The sequence below is a fragment of the Gobio gobio genome, assembly GCF_949357685.1.
Source record: "Gobio gobio genome assembly, chromosome: 25".
In the NCBI taxonomy this organism is placed as follows: Eukaryota; Metazoa; Chordata; class Actinopteri; order Cypriniformes; family Gobionidae; genus Gobio; species Gobio gobio.
This window is the reverse complement of record NC_137121.1, coordinates 10,616,719-10,640,879: the sequence shown is the minus strand read 5'-3', so window position 1 is coordinate 10,640,879 and position 24,161 is coordinate 10,616,719. Positions and strand designations below refer to the sequence as shown.

The following is a 24,161-nucleotide window of genomic DNA, read 5'->3' as shown; positions in this document are numbered from 1 at the left end:
CCCAGGTAAGTGATGCACACAGACCAGATGCACACAGCGTGATTCAGACCAGACCACCTTCTTCCATTGCTCCGTGGTCCAGTTCTGATGCTCATTTGCCCACTGTTGGTGCTTTAGGCGGTGAACCGGTCTGCGGCTATGCCGCCCCATACACAGCAAACTGTGATGCTCTGTGTATTCTGACACCTTTCTATCAGAACCAGCATTAACTTCTTGAGCAATTTGAGCTCCAGTAGCTCGTCTGTTTGATCGGACCACACGGGCCAGCCTTCACTCCACACGTGCATCAATGAGCCTTGGCCGCCCATGACCCTGTCGCCGGTTCACCACTTTTCCTTCCTTGGAGCACTTTTGAGTATTTTTGTCTCTGTATTTTTGTCTTTTTTTCTAGTGCAAATTTCTAAAGTTTTTTTTTTTTAATCAAAATGCATTTTTCTTGAGTTGCAAAATATGAAGTCTAATAAATTGATGGAAATGAAGTTACTAATGATTAAAACAAGAACAAATAACTGGCAATAGGCTCAGGAAAACTTCCCTTTTTTCATAACTCTTGCATTGACACATTTACTTCATTTTTTCAAAACTTAACCTTATATTTGCATCTCAAGTAAATGTATCTTGATTTAAAGATACACTGGATGTACTGGAAAACAGGACAAAAATACTGATGAAACATTTAATGCCATGACTATAAATTTAAGACATTCTGCTCAGTGTAAAGGCAAATTAAAACATTTTAAGACCTGCAGAAACCCTGAGCCAATATGAATGAAACATGCACTGCATAGATTAAAAAAATGTTAAAGAGTAAGAACTCCCTTTTTATTTATTTGAAAACATTATAAAATACGGACTCCCAGCTGTAACATGTCTACATGATTCACTAGAAGCAGAGGCATACAGATCATCGTATGGTCCCACACAGATTTCAGAGAAAGATAATTCTCATCATTTGGACGAGAACATATACTGCACTTTTTAACTTTCCCCTCATAATTAAATCAAAATAAACCCTAAACACCTTCAGTAACATACTACACAGTAACAGCTCAGGCATTGGCGCTGAAGTCAAACTAGTGCTAGACGTTGACATTCACAGTAAGATTATAATGGCGTTTGATTCAGCAGATCAGGCCGTTTTGGACTTGCACATCATCAGAACACAGACGCACTATTACAACACAACAGCACACAACTGCGACCAGATCCTAAACATAGACAGCATAAGCTTTGGGATGACTTTTTTTATTTATCAGACCCAAAACACCAAAAGGTTCCGTCTACGGTTTCCCTGCAGAAATAAAAACAACATTAGCAAGATGAGTGTTTTGGCTGTTATGGTCTTACGCACACATTCACACATGCAAAGTGTCAGTTTTGGTCCAGTCATGGCACTGACCCGTGTTAAAAAGGTCAGAAGGATTGTCCATGTGTGAGTTGCTTGTGTAACAGGCACGCTAACCTCCTTTAGTATCCTAAACATAGCAGAAGTATACAGCCGATTAAATAATTACATTCTCTTAGCGTTTTAAATATATTTTTGTAGCTTATGCGAGATGTTTAGGAGCACTTTCCTCTGTAGCTACCCTCTAAACGGAACTTAAAAAGGATTGTTTTATTCATAAATGGCTATATGTGCATTTCCTCTACCCTCAGCTCACTGCATAGTGTTCTGCATCGAAATGTGTCTTCCTGCATAGCACCGATCAATAAACCCCAAACCAGAGGGACAGTGGACCCCGAACCCTAAACGCCTCACCTATGTAACAGCTACAAAGACATTTTTTCCTAAATATACAACAACCCTCTCCGTGAGGAGAGAAAATGATGGCATCACCTGTCTAGAAGCGGCTCGACAGACACCATGAGCGTTGGTATGATCTAAACAGGATTACAAACACAAACGTGTCCACTTGTGACGTGCAGCGCATGGCTGTTTGTGTGTGGAAGGATGGATTCATGACTTCCTTTGTCGGACTGTGTCCATACTGCCGTTTAGCTTGCTACGGCCAGACGAGGCCGTGGTGCTGCCGTCAGCATGTCCAGGGACTCTGTCCCGCTCCGAAGACCCTTCCTGTCTGCGCCGCCGTGTTTCTTTGTATCGGAGTGTGATGTCACTGTCAATGCAGAACACTTGGTCAGTTAACATCTTTTCTAATGCTTTACTAAATTAATAGCATAATAACATCCTCCCTGCAGTATTACATGCTGCAGAAATAGCCAGATTTACATTTTCCTCTTAAAATGTTTTCAATTCTGTTATTAATGTTGGTACCCATGTTTTGGCTATAAGTGACTTTCCATTGTATGAACAAACACATATTGAGACATTTCTCAAATGATCTTTTATGTTCTCCACAGAAAATAAAAAGTCATACAGGTTTGATACAACAGGGATAGTAAATGATAACATAATTTTTCTTTTTGGGTGAACCATCACTTTAATACTCATTTAAAATCCATTAAACTCATTGCTTTATTTATGAAATTTTAACTGCAGTGTAAATGCATTCATGCCACCTCTGACCTGCAATCTGTAACGGTCTGTAAATATATCTAAATACCAATTCAGATGCACCTTCTGAAAAAAAATTATTATGGCCATTGTAGCCTAAACGTTTGTGTAATAATAAATTCTATGTTGAATCAAATCAAATATTTCTTTATAAAGTTACTTTTTGTAATGTTTTTGTAATTACAGGTAAACATTTTTCACAATAATGACTTTAAATTATCTTTTGGGGGTAATTTCTGTGATTGAATTTGAATTTGTGATTAAATTAAATGACATGTAATTAGTACAGATAGATTGATTGACAGACAGATAGATGACAGACATATATATGACAGAGACAGATAGATAGACAGATAGATAGATGACAGACAGACTGATTGATTGACAGACAGATAGATGGATAAATAGACAGACAGACAGATGACAGACATATATATGACAGAGACAGACAGACAGATAGACAGATTGATAGACGGATAGATAGACAGACAGACTGACAGACAGACATATATATGACAGATAGATAAATAGACAGATGACAAACAGATAGATAGATGACAGAAAGACAGACTGATTGATTGACAGACAGATAGATGGACAGACAGACAGACAGATGACAGACATATATATATATGACAGAGACAGACAGACAGATTGATTGACAGACAGATAGATGGATAGATAGACAGACAGACAGACAGACAGATGACAGACATATATATGACAGAGACAGACAAACAGACAGATTGATTGACAGACAGATAGATGGATAGATAGACAGACAGACAGACAGATGACAGACATATATATGACAGAGACAGACAAACAGACAGATTGATTGACAGACAGATAGATGGATAGATAGACAGACAGACTGACAGATAGATAGATGACAGGCAGATTAATTGACAGACAGATAGATGAATAGACAGACAGACAGATAGACAGATAGATCTGCATTTATACTGCTATCAGTGACTGGTTAAAGAGCTGATATGCAGTGTCATTACCGGATGAAAAACCGCCACAAGGTCCAAATAAGGATGAGAGCGATTCCGAGTATCCAGCATTGAGTGACGAAGAAGGGGATTGGCAGCATGATGGTATTGGGATCGTATTTGACCACGATCAGAAACTCTGTAACTGTAATGGTCGCCACAATCCAAGCTTGCTGTCCCAACTTTTTATGGAATTTCCTAAAATGAAAATGATACATTAGATTTACTTACTGCAAACACACAAATGGAGGCATGACAGCAACAAAAATTATTTTTCCTAGTGAGCTGCCTAACTAGGTCATATTTGTAGGCCTCACAAGCATGTCCCAGAAAAGCCTCTCCAAACAACAAAATCTAAGACGCACAGAATGCATTATTTGCAAATAAGACAATCCCTGAATACATGGCAACAAACTTCCAAAATGGACGGAAGAATTGAGAGAAACTTTTCTCAGATGACGCGTTTATCTGTGAGAGGGCAGGACAACCTGTCACTCACATGAGATTGACAAATAGCAAACCACAACTGTCCAATTAATTCCAGATGGATAAAATGAAATCCCTCTCTATATTTTTTATTGTTTGAGAAGCGGTTTCACTCATATGCATCACAGTAGAGAAGAAAAGACCATCATAACTTCTGTTTCATGATGAATTAAACAAAATTTCTGCTCGAGTCAGGTGACACTAGTATTTCACCTTAGAAGGTAGCCGCCTACATAGACAACAGTTACTGAGGCAGCTCATTTGGATTTGAAAAAGCTCTAGATTGTACTTACGGATCATCCATGAAGTCGTAGATCTCTCGCATGGCTACTCCGCCCACGTTCACAAAGAAGACGAGCCTCAAAAGCACCAGATAATGCTCCGGGGGCATCCACAGGACAAACTTCAAATAAAATGTATTCAACTCTGCCAACAAGAACTACAAATAAGGAGGGGAAAAAAGGGTCATTTTTATTTCTAAATAATCGTGCGGTGATTGTAAACACTAGTCATGTGACTCACCATGAAAATAATACCCAACACCGCCAGCCATCGTCGCAGGTTAGAAGCTGGTCGCCATTCAAAATTCACCCAACTGTACGGGGTAAACTGAAAGGCGATTCGCTTAATTTTCCCCCTGAAACACAAAAATGGCAGGATGTCATGACAGTTCTGAGTTTTAACTGCTGACAGATGCTTTAAGAGGTTTAATGTGCTGTTACTTGTATGTTGGGATGTGCCACAATCCCTGCCACTGATACGGCTTCATGGAGAGCCAACCGAGCGTCTTCATGCCGCAGTAAATGCCCAACCCGTTACACAGCAACACATCCATGATCCACTGCAGCAGGAGAGATTCATTTCATCTGACCTCTTTAATATATGATTCACAGGGTGTATCTGGTGTGTTTTACTCACATGGTCCCACCAGCACTCTGAGAAGTTGGGCAGCTGGTGTTCGAGACTGTACTCCAGGAACTCAAACATCACGCTGATGATCATACACATCCACCAGTCCCTGATCATCAATGTCTGACACAAATACACACAAACACAAACATTTGACTAAAAGTTTCTAATTCAATTCTTTGATGCTGTCTGATTTCAAACGTGGTAGCTTGTTCATTTGCTAACATGCTCGAGCTGATCAAATCACACATCAGTAGATAGATTCAGATATAGACACCAACCTTAATGTACCAGCCGAGAAAATGAGCAGGAACAAATCCATCCATTTTGTCCTGTTGTGAAAAAAATAAAATAAAAACAGAGCAATTCCAAGAGTGTGCTCGGGACCTATTAATTATAGAAAAATAATTGTTTTCTGATGCAAAAATCAAACTAAAAGTATTAAAAACAACATTAACCTTCATCCGACCCTCGCACTATGTAACAAATCAGTCCCTCGCAGATCAAAATGACCCAAAGCCATGAAATTATACTTTTTGGTATAGTATGCTTATATCATTTCATTTTTGTAATATTTTTTTATATTTTTTAATGCAATTGTTCGTTTTTTTACTAGATTTTTTACTATACTATATTACTATATTTTAAGCAATTAATAATAGAATTTAAGCACATTTTTTTCAACTTAAATTCAAATAACTCATGCATAACCCTGTTAATTCAGCTCAGAATATCTTACATTGGGTGTCTCTGCTGACCTCTTGTGGAAATTATTTTTTATAAAACATGATATTTCACGACTCTTGCCACTAGATGGCCTTATAGCTCTATATGGAGCAAATGAGCTGTTTCGCTGGGTCAGTTCTTGAGTTTATCTCTTCAGTGTGCATTCAGATACACATGTAGACATTATAAAATAATTTTTTGGTAAAGTTTAGTTGAGCATTTTTTAGGTTTTTCTATGTGTACTGAAGCATTCCTTCTATCCAATTCATTCCTAAGGGGGTCAAATTGACCCGTGAGGGACTGATATGTTACTTCTTTAGTTTAGTTTTTTTATTTCATCCACATAAACTCCTCAAATCAACCAAAAGTGCTACAAAAGTCCTAAGATCTTGGACCACTCTGATTTAATTTTTTTTTTTTTTAAATTCACGAGGGACGGATGAGGGTTAAAAATAAAAATGTACCCTATTAATTTCAATAAATGTCCCCAGCCGTATAAATGAATCAGTGCATGGTATTAAAACAGGGTATGTGCAGGGTTTTAAGACCTGCACAAATAAAATTAATAACATGGGTAGGGTAGAGCAACACTATGGTCACATTCAAACCATAACATTTTAAAACTTTATTAAAATTAAAGTTTAACAACTTCAAATTATACAGGTTGACAAAAACAAGAAGTTTTATAAATTGATGAACCTCACATTTCAGTCTTTAAACCATTTTTTAACCAAAGGCACAAGTAAAAAAAATGTTATTGAATCTTGAAATGCTAATTAGGACCTTGCTTATGCCATACTATTTATGTCCTTAAATTAGTAACAACTGAAATTAAAACGTAAGAACCTGGATTCATAATACACAAAACAAAATGTAATATTCAGTTGATTGGTAATGCATCACATTACAGAAGTTTAATGCGGTCTCATGTTGTTCCTACACAGCTGTGCTAGTTTTATGTCACTCATATCACACTGCAGCCTCTACTCATATTATAATACTTCAATATTTCATGTCCATTTATTTATTTATTTGAATGTAACCTTTTAAGAGCAGGATAATGTACAGTCAACCAGAGTTTATTCTGTGATGTACAAATTATGTACATTATCTCTAGGATTAGATGAATATTTCATACCCTATAAGTGACCCTCTGTAACAGGTGCATATTTATTATCGGTGTCAATATCGTTTTTATTATGTTGGTTGTGGGCATACCCAGATATTGTGGAAGGGGTCGGTAGGGTGTCCAGGGTCATAAATGAGACAGTTTCCTCCATAATCTCTTTCAGGAAGAGGGACGCCCAGCTTTGGGTCAATGTACTTCATAAACTGCCTGCCATCATGTACTGTCTGAAATACAAACAAACAGATCCCATTTAAATATGATACAATAATCAATGAAATATGTAAAGTTGTGCTGTTGAAGCTGATAACGAACCTGGAACAGGATGAAGATGAGGAAGAGTTCATACACAACAGAAACACACAGCCAGAAACGCCAGTAAGCTGCAGAGACAAATGCATACATCAACTCTTGCATAAACACAAAACAATACTAATGCAGTAAAATAATAATAGCTAAAATGATAAATCTTGTACAGGAGAATATTGGGGGTTTGTGTTGAACTTTTTGTTGTTGGCATCACATCTGAAATGTCTGACATGAAACTATTACAATTCATCTGCATTCTGGTTATTGAGGTTTGTTGATGTTTCAAGAATTAAAACATATTTGCAAAATTACACAAGCTCCTTGGAGACAGCATGAGCTTCCACAGTCATATTCATGAAGCCAAATTCAACATTTTCTTCATATGGAAATATTGCCTTCATAAAGACTTAACAACATTTGGTCAGTACATAAAAGAAAGGAACTCTCTTTGTTCAAGTTAAAGTGCCCATATTAAGCAATTTTTTTTTGGATTCTCTAACAAACCAAACTCTTCCTCAGCTACAACTACAGTGTTCGAGGGGCAAAGTAGACGTTGTTCACGGTTAGCCAATGAAGACCATAGGCTAGCATTTTGCAAACTTGTTACATTGTTACATAGGCATGTAACAGGAAATAAGTCTGGAATTGCTGACTACTCGTTTCAGAATTGGTTCTTTCTTTTATGAGACAATCATTTTATTTGCCATGCACTTTGGTCTTTTACATTCACAAACAGCTTTATTGCACTGCATGAAAGGTAATATTTGAAAAAGCATAATAGGGGCACTTTAAGATGCTTGAATTATGGATAGAGATTAAGTTAGTGAGCAACCATTTGTTTGCGTCCATCTCTAGAGTCTGTCTCTATGTTGGAGACTCCAGACGCTCTCCTCCTCTAAAACAACCTCACATACTTCACTGGGATTGAAATTCAACACCACTATTTTCACTATGACAGGAAGCCAAACGTATAATTTGTCAGTTATCTTGAGAGGCCTGAATGCTTTCTTCTCTGCTGACCGGAGGAGTGATGTGTTAAAAAAACCCCGGACCAGCTCATCCAGCAAAGCGAGTCGGCCCTCATAGCACAACAGAGAGTGTGTGTGTTGGAGGAGGAAGCGAGTGACTGTTGCTACAACAGTATTCTCACCGTTTCATTATGTTGAATCTCGATTTCAAGCTGGGTCTGTGAAAGTCTCTGGGTCTCTAACCATATCTTATCTAATCATAATTTTAAAAAGTTAAACTATAGTCAAGTTGAAGCTATCTATTTGATTAGTAAAGTCTTATTGTTAATACTTTTTTTGTTATAATATTAATAATAATAGTTGTTTATTAATTATAATTATTATTATTTTAATAGTCATACTGATAAATAAATCACACTTTTTGGCCAAATTGTGCAGCACAGCAAACCTGGTGGTTTTTTTTAAAGTTGCATTTTAAATGTAATAATTGTGATCATTCAGAAAAATGACAATGTGTTTTCCCAAATTGTGCAGCCTTACTATAAATTAGTGTGAAAGTGTTGATGGTTTTATATCAAATCTTCATTGTTCGTGTGCATGATAAAATGTAGCTCTTGTAGTTAGCTGCTACTCATTAATTTGTAATGTAGCTAACTATTGTAACATTTCACTGTAAAAAAAATTTATTTAAGAAAAACAATGAGTTGTATATACAGTCAAACCAAAATGTATTCAGACACCTTCAACATTCTCACATTATCGCAGTTTATTCTCTATAGTTTTTAGATGGTAATAAAATAACTTTGATAGAAAGGTATGAAATGGATTACAATCAACCAATCAGATGTTCAATTTAAGTACACGATTAGATAATACCAATTTAGGTCAACCAATTACCAAGCAATGCTTCATTTCGTTCAGTCTGTAGTGTAAAAGGTCACATTGCAATTAAAGAAAAAAACACTCAAGCAAAAAATGGTCAGGTCAAAGTGTCTGAATCATTTTGGTTCCAAATGTTGATTAATTTTACTGGTAGTCCACTATAAGATGAATTTTTGGGTTTAATATGTCTCAGTTTGCTTTATTTTGCTATCCTCACTTGCATAAATGAACTATAGTGTCCTGCACCCACTAGAAAACAATTATATTGGGTGTCTGAATATATTATATACACTATATATATATATATATATATATATATATATATATATATATATATATATATATATATATATATATATATATATATATATATATATATATATATATATATATATATATATATATATATATATATATATATATATATATATATATATATATATCAGTGATGCGCGGGTTGATCCAAAATGAGCGGGTGCCCGCGGCCACCCGCGGTTACGAGTCATCCAAAAATATTTTTAATGATATTCGGGTCACGGTCGGTCGGATCGTCAATAAATCCTTATTTACCTTTTGAATGTTGAGCGTTATTAACTTTTGAATAAATGCTGACGCGGGACAAAATGCCCGATTTCCCAAAACGTTGAACTGAGCAATGCCATTGTACCATTTTAATAGGCTACTTTTAAACGCATTTAAAGTCAGTTTTATGTATTTTCTGAGAGGGGGCGGGATTTTTGTTGGGAAAGTCGGGGGAGAGACGCACACTTCGATTAGACTGGATAAACACATGCAGCATCTTAATTGTTAAGAAAATTAAACGAAATAAATGAATAAATCAAGCCTGTATTACATAGCCTAACACTAGGCTATATCATACAGCATTCAGAAAAATAACAGTTTGCGCTCCTAAGGGCTTTCACACTTTTCCAAATGTTTTCCAAATGTGGGCTGATGAATTCTTCAAGCCGGGTCGAAACATAAACATCGTGTTCATCAATAATATGCATTTAGACAGCTGAAATGGAAAATGATGGGCCGCCTCAAGAACTTCCTGCTCTCGCCGCTGCACCTCTGAGCACCACGTCAGGGCCTGAAACATTTTCTCAATGGCCCAATGAGCTACGATGAGCATTTACTACTTTTAAAAAATGCGGGTCTGGAAGCGGGTCGGTACAATATTTTCTTCTTTTTTTTTTGCGGTCCGAGTTGCGGGCGGGTTAGTTGAAAACGTCGGTCGGGTGCGGGTTGTTTATACATTGACCCGCGCATCACTGATATATATATATATATATATATATATATATATATATATATATATATATATATATATATACACACACACACACAAACTATAACTGTAAAACTATAATTCTAATTTTATGGCTGTCTCAGGGGATGTTTACATCGTTTTCAACTAAAATTGGAAACCGTTTTATAAGTTTTGGCATGACAATGCCATTGTAAAAATGCAAAAACAGCAAAATTACGAGTTTCAAAGAAAAGTTTGTGAAAACTACAGTCTTCTCCATGTTGAGTCCAAAAACACAAATTTGTGAAAACAGTGACGTAATGCGCATTACGTGTTCAGTCTATAGGTCTGTTAAGATTCTGCATCATCGCCAACTACTGAACGTGTTTTGACAATGTTGTCTACTATACACACATTTTTTTTAAAACACAAAGAAAAAACGCTTCAGTTTTTATATCGTTGTCATGTAAACGTACCCTTCATTTCTTCATTTTCAAACGTTAAACCATCAAGCTTTTATTTAGGCAGATATTCTCAGTGAGCCCTTTAAGTTTCTACTGTAAACCAAGCCACTGTGAGACACTGAAAACAACAGATCTTGAGCTGCTTGCATGTAAATGTACATAATGCATCACAATTTCGTTTTTTTTTTCAATTAAAATGTGCAGCCTTAATTTACAGTCAACAGTTTAAAAAACCCTCAATCTACATAATTTAATCTAAAACAGGGATGCGGTTAATTATTCACATTTATATTCTAACACAAAAAGAAAACATAAAATGCCATGAACTTCTGGGAACACTATTGAATGATGACTCAAATGACTGTGTGAATCATTTTTATGAACTGGTTCATTGAAATAAAGACAAATGAGTCTTTCCAACACTGCTTGCAAGGTCTTTCCAGAAGACAAGGTATTTCCGCTCAATTGTAATGCAATGTGAAAAACAATGATGCATTTGTTTAGTCACGCTACATTGCTAGTGGTTGGAAAGCATGTTACTGGAAAAGGTAACCAATTCTCGAAGCAGCTGAGCAAATGTCACACTACTGAAACGTGTGGTTAAGTCACTACTTTTAGCTACTCCACCCCAAAGGCACCATAGTGATCTAACAATTATAGCATCTCTTCCTTAGTGTAAACCGCAACAACAAACAGAAGCCGAAGTTGACATGAAGGTGATGTGAAACCTGTGTTAATGTTAAATCATCTTTGAATTCAGGTTACCATTGTAGCTTCAGTTAGGGTTAGATTATGTTTAAGTTACTGGTCTGACCTGGGTGTGGGCGCGTGAAGGGACCATCTTTAGCTTGAGTTACTCCAAAACAAAGGAACACCAGAATGCTGGCCACAATTCCTCTGAAAAAGAAAAAAAATACATATTAAAAACAAACACTGGTTAATGGAACTGTAACTACATTTCTGAAAAAATTTGGGGATTTTTTTTCTGTGCAAAATGATATTAAGGTGTTGCATTGCTAGGTAGATACTGAAGTGTAGTATACACACACACACACAGACTGGGTAAAACCCAGCCTGATCTGCCGGCGATTTGATCAGTCTGGAAAGCTGTACATTCATTTCTACTGCTTCTGTTACACTTTTGCGGGAACCAATCACTGACTGGCTTATCCACCTGGCGCGCTATTGACAGGTTTAACACGATGACGGATAGAGTGCAGTAGAAAAGATTTTAGATTTTAGAACCTGTGATTTTTCAGGATTCACTGATGAACAAAAAGTTACAAAGATAAGCATTTATTCAAAATAAAAATATTTTCTAACAATATAAATCTTTACTATCATCTTATATCAATTTAACACATCCTTGCTGAATAAAAGTATGAATTTCTTTCCAAAAAAAAAAAGAAAGAAAAAATTACTATTTTTGAACGGTAGTGTATATTGTTTAAAAAAAAAAAAAAAAAAAAAAAAAAATTATATATACATATATATATATATATATATATTTTAAATAAATGTTGCTCTTTTTTAACTTTTTATTCATATCACAGGTTATAAAAAATATGAAGCAGATGATTTCTGAAGGTTCATGTGACACTGAAGACTGGAGTAATGATGCTGAAAATTCAGCTTTGCATCACAGAAATAAATTATATTTTTTAAAGTATATAAAAATAGAAATGGTAATATTTCGCAATATTTTAATGTTTTTTTGTAAATATATAAATAAATGCAGGCTTGATGAGCATAAGAGACTTCTTTCAAAAAGATTAAAAATAGTAATATTTCCAAACTTTTGCCCGGTACTGTAAAACTATACAAAACAATATATTTTATGTTTATTGCAAAAATATGCATACGCATACAAATATTTAAGCAGTTTGAGAGCGCAGGGAAACTAGCTCTACATCATTCAAAGTGCTTCAAGAGTACTTTTGTGCCGATTTGTTTCTGATTGGTGGAGATTCTTTGCAGAATCATGGGTAATGTAGTTTTTCACCAGGAATTCTGGTTTTATATAATAAATTGAAATAATGCGTGTTGATGGCTTCCACAACAGTATATTCCATCGACTAACAATCTTGTAGCTCACCTAAGTTAATGATCACAACTTTTCATTTTCCGTCGGTCTTAGTACACGATGTAAATATACACATCACAACAGGTAAATAGGAAAATGTTGGCGTTATTTTGTCACTTATTGAGCAGTAGGCTAGCTGGAGCCATTTACCTCCAGTCTTTGTGCTAAGCTAGGCTAACGGTGGGTGTGTCAGACAGAGTTATGGCACGCATGGAGATGAGAATGGTATGTATGGACTTATCTAACTCTGGGGGATACGGTGAATAAGTCCCAAAAAGTCGGCGTGTTCCTTTAAGACAAGTCATTTCACTCATCTCTTTGACTGGGGAAATTCTCCAAAACTGTTTGCCAATCTTATAATAAATTTCATATTCGAAATCACCAATGAAATCTGACAACTGTCTCAATTATTGTTTCTTAACGCTCGAAACATGACAAAAAAACTGCATTTTTCAGCATGAACAAAGCTAATGCACATGCACAGATTCTATAGCAACCAGATCTTCTAATGGCAGCTGCAGTGACACAATGACTTTACTAATCACCGATTGGCTCTTTATTTAGAAGGCGGGGCTTATTCACCATATTGGGCGTTGCACTTTCTCCCATTCATAAGTAATCGAAGTGCACCGTCTTTCTATAAGGTTTCCGTTTAATTGATAGGGTTTGGGTGCTTGTCTCACAAAGTTCAATATTTAGTGGCTGGTTAAAATCTTACAAGAACATCTAATAATACCACACATGAAGTTCATAGAAATACTATCTGCTCTTTCTTCTGATAAAGGTCATGTGCTCTTAAACACAAGCGGGTCAGTCTGTGATCTAGACTTTGTGATCAGCAGCAGATGTCACACATAATCCCGTTAGCCAATAGAAAGCAAGACACTTGCCAAGACCCTCCCAGCTACAACCATGTGACATTTCTGGCCACATCAGACCACTTTAACTTTATCTTCTGGAGCAGTCTCATTCTCTGGTGCTCTGAACTGCGTACTGGTTCCAGTGCTGAAGGTAAAGGACACGGCGACTGCATGTCGGCCATACCTTTTAGTGTTGTACGCAGTGTCATGTGGTGTCTCCTCCAATAGTGTCACATAAACCAGAGCACATGTCAGGATGAACAGCACTGTCAGGGTATGTGCCCTCCTGCAGATAGAAAGACAGAGTTTATAATCAACATTTATTGGCAGAAATCTGGTCAAGGGTTCTTTTTTTATTTTCACAGCAAAAACCTGCTGAGCTGGTATACAGGTAGATCAAAAACAACCACGCCTCAACATACACACCCCAACACACACACATACGCAAGGGGGAGAGAGAGATCAGTACAGCAGTTGACTTTCAATGAGCATTTTGACCTATATGAGGTCAAAATAAGTTTTAATCAGAACAATATATAATTAAATGATCAGAAAATAGTTACAACTAGAACTTTTTACAGCCTTTCAAATGAAAGAAAATGTGCAGCATTTCAAGCAACTTCATTAGCACAAGCATTTTTTTAGTGCTGTCAAACGATTAATTGCGACTAATCGCATCAAAATAAAAGTTTGTTTACATAATATATGTAATGTGTATAATTATGTATTTAAATACACACACATTCATGTATACATTTGCATATAAATATTTGCATTATATATATATATATATATATATAAAAATTATATATATATATATAAATTATGAATAAATAAATTATATTTATATATATATATATAAATAAATACACACCAAACTTATTTTACATTTATATATATATATATATATATATATATATATATATATATATATATATATATATATATATATATATATATAAAAATTGAAAGTTTCTGGAATCTACCGCCGCTTCAAGATAATATATATATATATGTATATATATACTACTTAAACTCATAATCAAAGCCTCAATAAATATTCATCCTCCTATATAATTATGATTTTAATGATTCTTTCCAGTTATGTTTTTGCTTAAATCAAGAGGACCAATGACTGTTTCTTCCTTTATATGTTCTAAAGTTTCTAGAGTGCTGACTGCTTCCAGAGATGAAATATGGATTTGTCTTTCATTTAATTTTATATTTCCTTTTACTGAAACACTAAAGAATTGGCCTGTCTGTACCTCTCACTAAGAGAAGAGCACATGTTATCAGTGTTTTGGAAAACTTTCTCTGGTTTGGACCAGAGCTCAACCAACCAACCTTGGAGAGACTGTGTATCTGTGTATGTGCGCAGTATTCAGTGTTAAAGATCAGTATTGGATGTGGATTACGGGCAACCTAAGAGATGAGTGGACGTGTTTTCTGGGCACGCTGGCGTCTGCTCCAGAATCTGGAAGGTCATTACGTGCCTAACTCCGGGGTGAATGCGTCAACAAGTGATATCTGTACATGTGAATCTGATTAACTGGCAATGTGTGGAAATTTACCAAGACTGTCCATTTTCTCTGAGCCAATCAGAATCATCCACCTGGCAATAAAGACGTGGTTAGACCTTGAAAACAGTATAACTGTTCAGAAATTGTATGTACGATGGCGAAGGCGGGGAGGCTGGTACAGGTAGCGCGGCCTACAGACTCCATGTGAGACTTGAATCTGGCTTCTGCTGATGAAACTGCAAACTATTCTTCAGTAAATTTTTCTTCAATTAATTTAACTCCTGACTCTTGGTCTTCATTTTTCACTACTGGTCCTGGGTCCTAAACTGTTACCCCAACAAAATATAACACATTTTTCTTAAATATATATACACATGCATGTGTGTGTGTATTTATGTATACATAATTATACAGTACACACACACATTATTTAAAAAAAAATTTTAAAAAAATTATTAGGTTTTTTTTATAGTTGTAGCCTGATTTCGTTATTGGGTAAAAAAAAAAGTTTCTGTATATTGTTTATAACGTCCCAAAATAAAGACTTAGCATGAAACTATTGTATTTTTATCATTACCGTTATTAATATAAATAATACAATTATTTATATTAACAACAACAATAATAATGTTTTTATAGTTGTAGTCTGATTTAGTTACGGTGTCAAAAATCGGGAATAAAACAAGAATCGGTTCTGAATAGGGATGCACCGAAATTTCGGCTACCAAAGATTTTGGACCGAAACAGCTATTTTCGGTTTCGGCCCAAAATGGTTTTGGAGGGTCAAAATCAGTGACCAAAACAGACGTTTAATTATCGCTTCTCCGGTGGTGTGTTTTTGACAGTGTGGACACAGCGTTGATAAGCTACAACAGTTAAACATGTCAGCTGTGTGGACCCTAGCTCTGGATTGCCAATACTAATTTCTCGATATTAATTGGTAATAATGATATGGTTTCTTGCATGATGGTTGATGCATGAACAAATTCCGTAAACTATTTTTAACACGCTTGTCATCCAATAATCACAAAAAACACTTTGTGCTTTGTTACTTTTAATATGAAGCAAAGTCTCAACTTTAAAATTCTTTCGCTTTTATTTTGAAATTAAAACAATAAATGTAATTTTGGCTCTCTTTGATACAACGTGACGGATCACTGTAGCCGCCTCAGTTCAAGATGTGAACCGACCATCTCATCTCCTCTTTACTACCAGTTACAGCACGAGTGAACATCAGAAGGTATGTTGAAAGATAGATTACAACTTACCAAAATTAATTATCTCTCATGTATTTGGTCATTTACTGTTTCAACCGGGGAAAAGACGTCAATAAAACAGCTTATAGGCTAAACAATGTCACTTAATGTCACATTACCTCAAGAAAGATATTCAAAGTACATAAAATCATTAGTTAGCTAGAAAAAATAACTAAATATATGCACTGGATTACATATTCGTTTACTTAACCTGTCTTCATTATTTAATGTCATAAAAACAAGTTATTAGTTAATTGTTGTTTAAATGTTTAAATTTCACCAACAAACTGGAGTAGAAACAATTGTGTTATTAAAATATTGATATAAAAATTGCCTTTTGTGCAGTTTAAATGTTTATAAAACTCTGTTTTAGCCATTAGTGTTGATCATTAAACAAGTTAAACTAGTTCATTTATTATTTATTTTCGTGCATCCTGAATTTTTGGTTTTGGCCCAGAATTTTCATTTTGGTGCATCCCTAGTTCTGAAAATGTGTTATAAAACCAAGACAAAAAAATGTATGCAAAAGAATAGGGATGCACCGGTATGAACATTTTGGGGCGATACCGATCATTTTTTTATATTTGAAAGCTGATTACCAATATATAGGCCGATAAATCTAAATCAAAATTTTATATAATTTTTGAGTGCTATTAAAAGTCATATCCCAAGCACACAATTATAATCATATTTCAAGCAATTCAAAACCATCATAGTGAACAGTTCGCATCTTAAGTGTCTCAACTAAAGGAAATAATCCATTATTTGGATTAAACTTTCTTATCGGGCCGATACCGATAATGTTAAAAATGAACATATATTGGCCGATACCGATATGGCGGTAGATATATCATGCATCGCTACAAAAAAAAAAAAACTTGCCATAAGCAAGTTTCTTTAGCCATGCATTTTATTTTTACCAAAAGCCTTGGTTAGTTTTTGACTCGACACACTGTGTACATCATAACTAACCAAGAGAAAGTGTCCAGATTTAAACAGATGTGACAGCAGTAAACGTATATAGACTATACATTCATCTGTCATGTTTTAGAGACTAATAAGAGACAAACGGTCTCTTCCACAGCATCTGTCCATCTTAAAGCCTTTTTAATGGCTCGAGTGTCATTCCGCTGAGGTTGTAGAAGAGAAAAGCCGAGCAAAGCTGTAATACTACAGAACAGCCTCTAGACATCACACACACACAACATATATACCACTCACACAAGGGGGGAACTACAGAAAGACAAATAAACAATCATCCCATGATCATAACATAAGAGATGTGAACTCACCAGAAGAATGTGTTGGTTCCATCATCGAAAACTTCACACTCAGAGCGGCCGCTTAGCTGGAGATCATCTGTTCCTGACCTCTTCCACTCGCCTTTAGCCATCACGGCAGAGTAAACCTGTAGTTTAAACTAAACCTGAACTAAACTAAACCAAGCCTAAACCAAACCCACTTGTGATTTCAATTACAACTAAACCCAGCACACATGAAACAAATTTACTCTAACACAACACATCTATAATTCCCAACCTGAACTTAAACTTAAAAGCAATACCTGTGACTTCAACCTAGTTGACACCTGAACTATTTGTAACCCAACAGACCTGTCAATTCAAACTGGAGGAAACCCAACAGACTTGTGCTGAACTGACTCAACCTGACCAGCAGCTAAACTGACCCCTAACCCAACCTACCCAACCAAATAACCTTGAATAGCACACCTGCTATTGAAATAAACGACTTAATCCTAACTAACCCAAAACCTATACCCTACCGCTGAGATTTACTCCTGAACTAACTCTAACTAAATCAGTAACTAACCCAAAACAAACAAATACTATCAGAACCAACTAAACCAGCACATTTGTGCGGCGCTTTAAACCTGAAACAAGACATAAAACAACTAAAATCACAGTATGTCACAGGAGCTCACGCGCGTCTCACCACTGTCCGGTAACGGACGGAGCGCGAGCGCATTAACCGGATCAACAGTCGCTCGTAGATGCGACGCTTCAAAAACCAGTAGGAAAATAACGCCTTCAAGCTTTACACATGAACGCAACAAGGGCGCATCATCCTCCGAGGGCCAATAAAACGATATTACGGACTGCAGCAGACGCACGCGCACCTCTCGTGCACTTCAGAAAAATATAACCATCATCATAAGGTCGCGCGGCATGGCGTCATTTCCGCTCATGCCACAGGCGGCGTCACACATTTGTGTTTTTGGTCATCAAACCATGTGCACAAATATGAAGGGCACTTTGTTCTGCACCATATTATGTGTTTATTATTTATTGTTTATGTATAATGCGTTTAATCAAGCCGCAATATGATATTGTAATATTTATTTACATATATATGAACATGCGAGCACACACCGTCTTTCAAATAAACACTAACAAACTGTGTTTCTTTCCAGGTTTACACACAGGATGACATATTACGTGTGTGGTGGAAATGTTTACATAATCATAAGGAAAGTCTGTCACGTGATCACTGGAATCATCACATTTGAGACACAAACACCGTCCAAGTACATTAAACCATCAAACTTTAACATTACTAGACAACACTGGGGTAATTGGCATACATTATGTATGCAGTCTGTTTATGTAAAACACATTATGCCCTGCTTTAGCATGCTAATGGTCTGTCACAGAAAGCACAGTCAGCACAAATACAGCACTTAGCCAGAATAAACATGTCAGTGGTTCTCAGTAAAGCTCGGTTCACTTGTTTATAGTTGTATGGGAGGAATTGTATTATTAGCTTTCTGCAACTCATAAAGCTAGTCAAGCTTGCTTGTATAGCAGGATTGCACTGAAAATTCTGGATGCCTACTTATTTGTTAAACGCCAAACCAGACTCATTTGTCCAATAAGACATGGTTACAGAATATAAATATGATGACTAAAGCAAGGTCAAAACGTTTACCTCCAGTTTATTTAACGTAATACCGTATTGTGATCAAAAGTGGGCGCTGTTGTACTATTCACAAAGCGCGACTAGTGAAGAGAAGCCATTCATTTATCAGTTGATTTTTAACAGATTCTTTTCTTTTTGTGTGAAGGTCACATTAACACTGAGTTTGAATGTTTATACTTCACTGATTATTGAGATAAGGGACAAAACATGATGTCCTAAACACAAAAGCTCTATTTATGTTAAGAAGTAAGAATATCAACAAAATAAAAAAAAATACTTAAAAAGTTACATCTAAAGGAAATTTGTATACTCAGGAAATGCATTGCTTATCCTTTAAAATAATTTCTTTAAAAGCACTCTCTATACACATGTAATCTAATTTGTCCTCAGCATGAGGTCACAATGTAAAACTGCCAAACAATGTTATTTAATAAGCAACACATTAAAAAATACAGTTACATTAAAATGCGGACATCTTTAAGATATCAAAGATCTAGAATTTTCCATTAAAAAATGGCTATTAAAGTTGTATCCTCACTTTGAGTCAACTCCATCAGGATTTTTATAATTATGAATAAATCAGGCAGTGTCATGGGCAGCTTTAACTCTGAGGAGCACTATGGTTGACAAGTGCTCTCAAAAAGTCAGTATAATGTGATTTAATATGTTTTGCATATGTTGCATATGGGGGTTTCTTCTAATGTTGCTTCATGATTCTGTTTACATATACTGTATATTTGGCCCAGCTGAACCTTTGTCAACTTTGTCAACAGTATTTTACACTGTCAGGTGAAGGTTTTTGTTCATTTTGAAAGAAATCTCTTTTTCTTTCTTCAATTTATTGTATAAAAATGTTAAAACATCAACTATATGATACATTATATTATGCCAATTACCCAAGAACATGGGTGATATATGTTATTTTAAAAGGATGGAAAATAATTGAGGAATTTTGAGGAATTTCCAGGAACTGGATTGTTCATAATAGTGTGAAAACAAAACAAAAATAATGTATTTTATGACTTTTATGCTCCTTTACTGAACACCAATATTACATAACTGAAGACTTAACTCTGTTTTGGGATAGGTTCAATTAAATTAGCATGCTTTTAAGTGTGTCTGACAGAGTTGACACTAATTAAGTTATGAATGTTTCGAAAAAATATTTAGAGATAATATTATATGGTTCATTATCTAAGACCTTTGTCTACAAAAATATCAGTATTTGATAATGTAATGTTTTAAATATATATATTTTTTAACATCTAAAACATGTTTGTCCCATTTCAAGAATCAGTGACTTTTATATTATTATAATACGTTTATAGTCATATAATAATATAGCCTAGATAAAATATACTGATTTATTTTGAATCCTTTAAATGAATAGATATTTTTCCTTGTCCCATGCCCACATTTTAGTGTTAAATTAGAAAACCCATCTTAAAAATAGGAATTATTATGTCTTAAAAATTATGAAATAAACAAGTAATTTATAAATGAAAATTATTTATATCAATATAATATTTAAAAATATATATTTTATATGAAATACTTGTGTGCCAGGGTCAGGGATATCAGATCAGTTTTATTCATCCCTTAGAAAATTTGGATTGCACAGGTGCCACACGTCACATTATCACACACATTTCAGTACTCCATAAATATTTTAAGACAAGGACATTATACACTGTAAAAAAAAATCAGGTCTCCAATTAAAAATTTTCTAGTGACTGATCACATCTATATTTTTTAGTTGGCCAAATTGAATTTCTGTGAATTAAATTGCATCAGTTCACAGAAATTCAAAACTGAAAATTTTAGATGTTATCGGTCACTAGAAAATGTTCAATTGGAGACCTGTTTTTTTTTTACAGTGTAAGAATAAGATTTTAATAATAATATATATAAGAAACTATTGTCAGTGGAATGTCCCTGAGATTAAATATGAGACAATTTTATGAGAATGATTTTAAAAATTGAGGCAAATATTACTTGAACATAATAGTTTATTGTATGTCCGATCAAACAGTCAATTATTTTTGTTAAATTATGAGAAAAGGCTGCATTAAATACCACATATTCTTTAAAAAAAATAAACTTTTCTTAAAGGGGTGGTTCACTCAATTGAAAATTATCCCAAAATGTACACACCCTCAAGCCATCATAGGTGTATATGACTTTCTTATTTCACCCAAACACAAGCTAATGGGCTTGAATGGTACCCTAGATTTTGAAGCCCAAAAAAGCACATCTATCCCTCATAAAAGTAATCCATACGGCTCCAGGGGGTTAATAAAGGCCTTCTGAAGTGAAGTGATGTGTTTTTGTGAGAAAAATATCCATATTTATAACTTTATAAACTATAATCATTGGCTGAGTTCCAGCGGAAGAATGACCTCTGACCAGACGCATGAGAATGTAGGAGGAACATAAGCTTAGGTGAGAGTAAACGCCTCTCGTGGTTCAAACAAATCGGACTGGCCAACAAACTCAAGGTCCGGTTTTAGACTTCTAATTTGCTCAATCCTCTGCGCTTCTGCGTTCGCATCATGTGTCGGGTCAGAGGTCACTCTTCCACCAGAACTAGACTCGCATACGGCTGTTACCGGAAGCCAGTGATTACAGTTTATAAAGTTATACTTTTTCTTTCACATTTTTCGTATTGGATTACTTGTATGATGGATGAGTGAGCTTTTTTGGGCTACCATTCACTCCCATTATAAAGCTGGGAAGAGCTAGAATATTTTTATACTCTAGTCTTATACACCTAGAATGGCTTGTGAGGGAGTAAATTATAGGATCATTTTAATTTTGGGGTGAACTTACGTTAACCCTTTAACGGCTTTATCTATTAACGTGATGCATTCATTATAATGCTTTTTAAGTAGACTATTTTCATTAATTTAACGCATTTTACTCCAGGTGGTGCAATGTGAGCGTCCGGGGGGGGGGGGGGACGCGCTAAATATTCAGAGGACTAGAGAACGGCAACGGGGGTACAACCAATTACATGTGAATGTATGCGGAGCTAACCAATCACAGCTGAGTAGAGGCGGGTCCAACTAATCACGGCAAAGTAGAGGCGGGTGTAACAACAACAAAGCCAAAGGGGTAGCGGATTTTGACCAATGGGAGCGGAGCATGTGTTTTACACATCTGAGGCGCAGGACTTTAAATCTGACGATAATAAATCACGGCCAGATTTGGAGTTTTACGCTTCCTAACGACGTGTGGCGTAATTCACACCGATTTTTCTTGTTCTCGGGGATTTTCACACCCGTTTAACCCGTTTTATTCTGGATTTGGAAACTATCAACGATGTCTATCAGCCTTCTCTCCACCATCGCCGGGGAAAGACTGTCCTCCTCGAGGAAAACCGTCCCGGAGAGGAGCACAGAGACTCTCCCTCTACTGAAGCGCACCGGAACATGCAGAAATCTGTTCGGACCCGTGGATCACGACGAGCTGAAGCGAGAGCTGACATCCAAACTCCGCGAAATATCCCAACGGGATCAGCTGAGATGGAACTTCGATTTCGGCGAAGGACAGCCGCTAAACGGGCATTTAAAGTGGGAGGAAAGCCCCGCTGAGGACTGTCCGGGATTTTACAGAGAAACGACCGCCGTGTCGAAGAGACAATTTGTGGACTTCATCACGACAGAAACAATCGCACAAGTTGCCTCAAAATGTGGGAGTCGTTCAATGAAAGTTTTGAACAAGACAGCCGTTTGTAACCGAAGGAAATTCTCACGCAAAACAGTCGCTCGCGAGCAGACGAAGAGACTCACGGACATGCGCATTACAGGTAAACAAAACGCGACCGTTACTACAACATTACCAGTCATGTATAACGGAACAATGTCAATTTTAAAAACAAACTGTTCACGTTTTTAATCTTGTGATTTTTCTTCTTCTTCTTCTTCTAGACTTTTATGGAAAGCGAAAGAAAACGGACAGCGTCCATAAGGAAAGTAGGAACATTGAGTGAAAAAAAACGGGTCCTCTGAAGGAAAAAAGCGCACCGTGCGTCACGGTGGCGGGAAACGGCCGGAAATAATGACGTCTCAGAGTCTGACTCACGTTATTACGTGATAATGTGATTGTGGAATCTTATTTATATGCTGTCTAATAATAGGAGCAGTGCTCGCTCTTTATAGTGTACAACTGATAAGTAACTTTAAATTAAAGTAAGGACAAGTAAGCCTATTTATTTTCGACTAATATATATCAGTATGTATATATTTTGTAATGGCTTAAGTTATTTATTTATTTTTTGTATTCACTTTTACATGTCAAGTATAGTTTTGTGGTTGAAAATGTAGCTTTTCATCCTGATCCTGAGCCATATTTGTCACTATTGTAAAGATGTTGCTTTAATAAATGTGTATATAAATGTATGTTTCCGTTTGTGTTTTTTCCAGCATGTTAACGTTGTAATAGTTCATATAACAGGCTATTGTTATCTAAACCTTTACAGAAGCAAGTACACTCAATACACTGTTGAATGGGGTCTCTAGATGATCATAACTAGTCATACAAAACATCTAGTAACTTCACAGGAATACACATCAAGGATAACAGTATTATTCGGGTCATTTTTATTATGTATCAATTGAGCTTTGTAATTAAAAAATGAATTATATTTTCTCTGGTTAAGCTCAGAGACAGACAAACGGAAATAGAGCTAAAGTCAGTAACACTTCACAATAAGGTTCATTAGTTCACATTATGTTAGATAAAATGAGCTAAGAATGAACAATGCTTTTAATCTTAATTTAAACATTTACTAATACATTATTAAAAACAAAAGTTGTATTTGTTAACATTAGTTAATGCACTGTGAATTAACATGAACAATGAATTTGTA

The 24,161-nt window shown here is 35.6% G+C and overlaps 2 protein-coding genes across 2 annotated transcripts; one reads left to right on the top strand and one right to left on the bottom strand.

The window, feature by feature from the left end:
* Nucleotides 1-795: 795 nt before the first annotated feature.
* Nucleotides 796-18,569, bottom strand: ptdss2 (phosphatidylserine synthase 2). Its single transcript, XM_079808756.1, has 12 exons — nt 17,647-18,569; nt 13,763-13,864; nt 11,450-11,532; nt 7,076-7,143; nt 6,853-6,987; nt 5,190-5,240; nt 4,918-5,031; nt 4,722-4,840; nt 4,522-4,636; nt 4,293-4,438; nt 3,526-3,711; nt 796-2,117 (listed from the first exon to the last, which is right to left on the bottom strand). Exons 1-12 carry the CDS (start codon nt 17,745-17,747, stop codon nt 1,958-1,960), a joined length of 1,380 nt encoding a protein of 459 aa, XP_079664882.1. The 5' UTR covers nt 17,748-18,569; the 3' UTR covers nt 796-1,957.
* Nucleotides 18,570-22,430: 3,861 nt separating this feature from the next.
* On the top strand, nt 22,431-23,685 carry cdkn1cb (cyclin dependent kinase inhibitor 1Cb). The gene is made up of 2 exons (XM_079810306.1): nt 22,431-23,099; nt 23,221-23,685. Exons 1-2 carry the CDS (start codon nt 22,613-22,615, stop codon nt 23,280-23,282), a joined length of 549 nt encoding a protein of 182 aa, XP_079666432.1. The 5' UTR covers nt 22,431-22,612; the 3' UTR covers nt 23,283-23,685.
* Nucleotides 23,686-24,161: the final 476 nt, after the last annotated feature.

Coding starts and splice junctions, on each gene's coding strand:
- ptdss2 (XM_079808756.1), bottom strand. CDS start 17,747: ATGGCTAAAGGCGAGTGGAAGAGGTCAGGAACAGATGATCTCCAGCTA. Junction 7,144..11,449: donor CTTCACGCGCCCACACCCAG/GTCAGACCAGTA, acceptor TTGTCTCTGCAG/CTTACTGGCGTTTCTGGCTG. Junction 2,118..3,525: donor TTGTGGCGGTTTTTCATCCG/GTAATGACACTG, acceptor CTGCATTGACAG/TGACATCACACTCCGATACA.
- cdkn1cb (XM_079810306.1), top strand. CDS start 22,613: ATGTCTATCAGCCTTCTCTCCACCATCGCCGGGGAAAGACTGTCCTCC. Junction 23,100..23,220: donor CACGGACATGCGCATTACAG/GTAAACAAAACG, acceptor TTCTTCTTCTAG/ACTTTTATGGAAAGCGAAAG.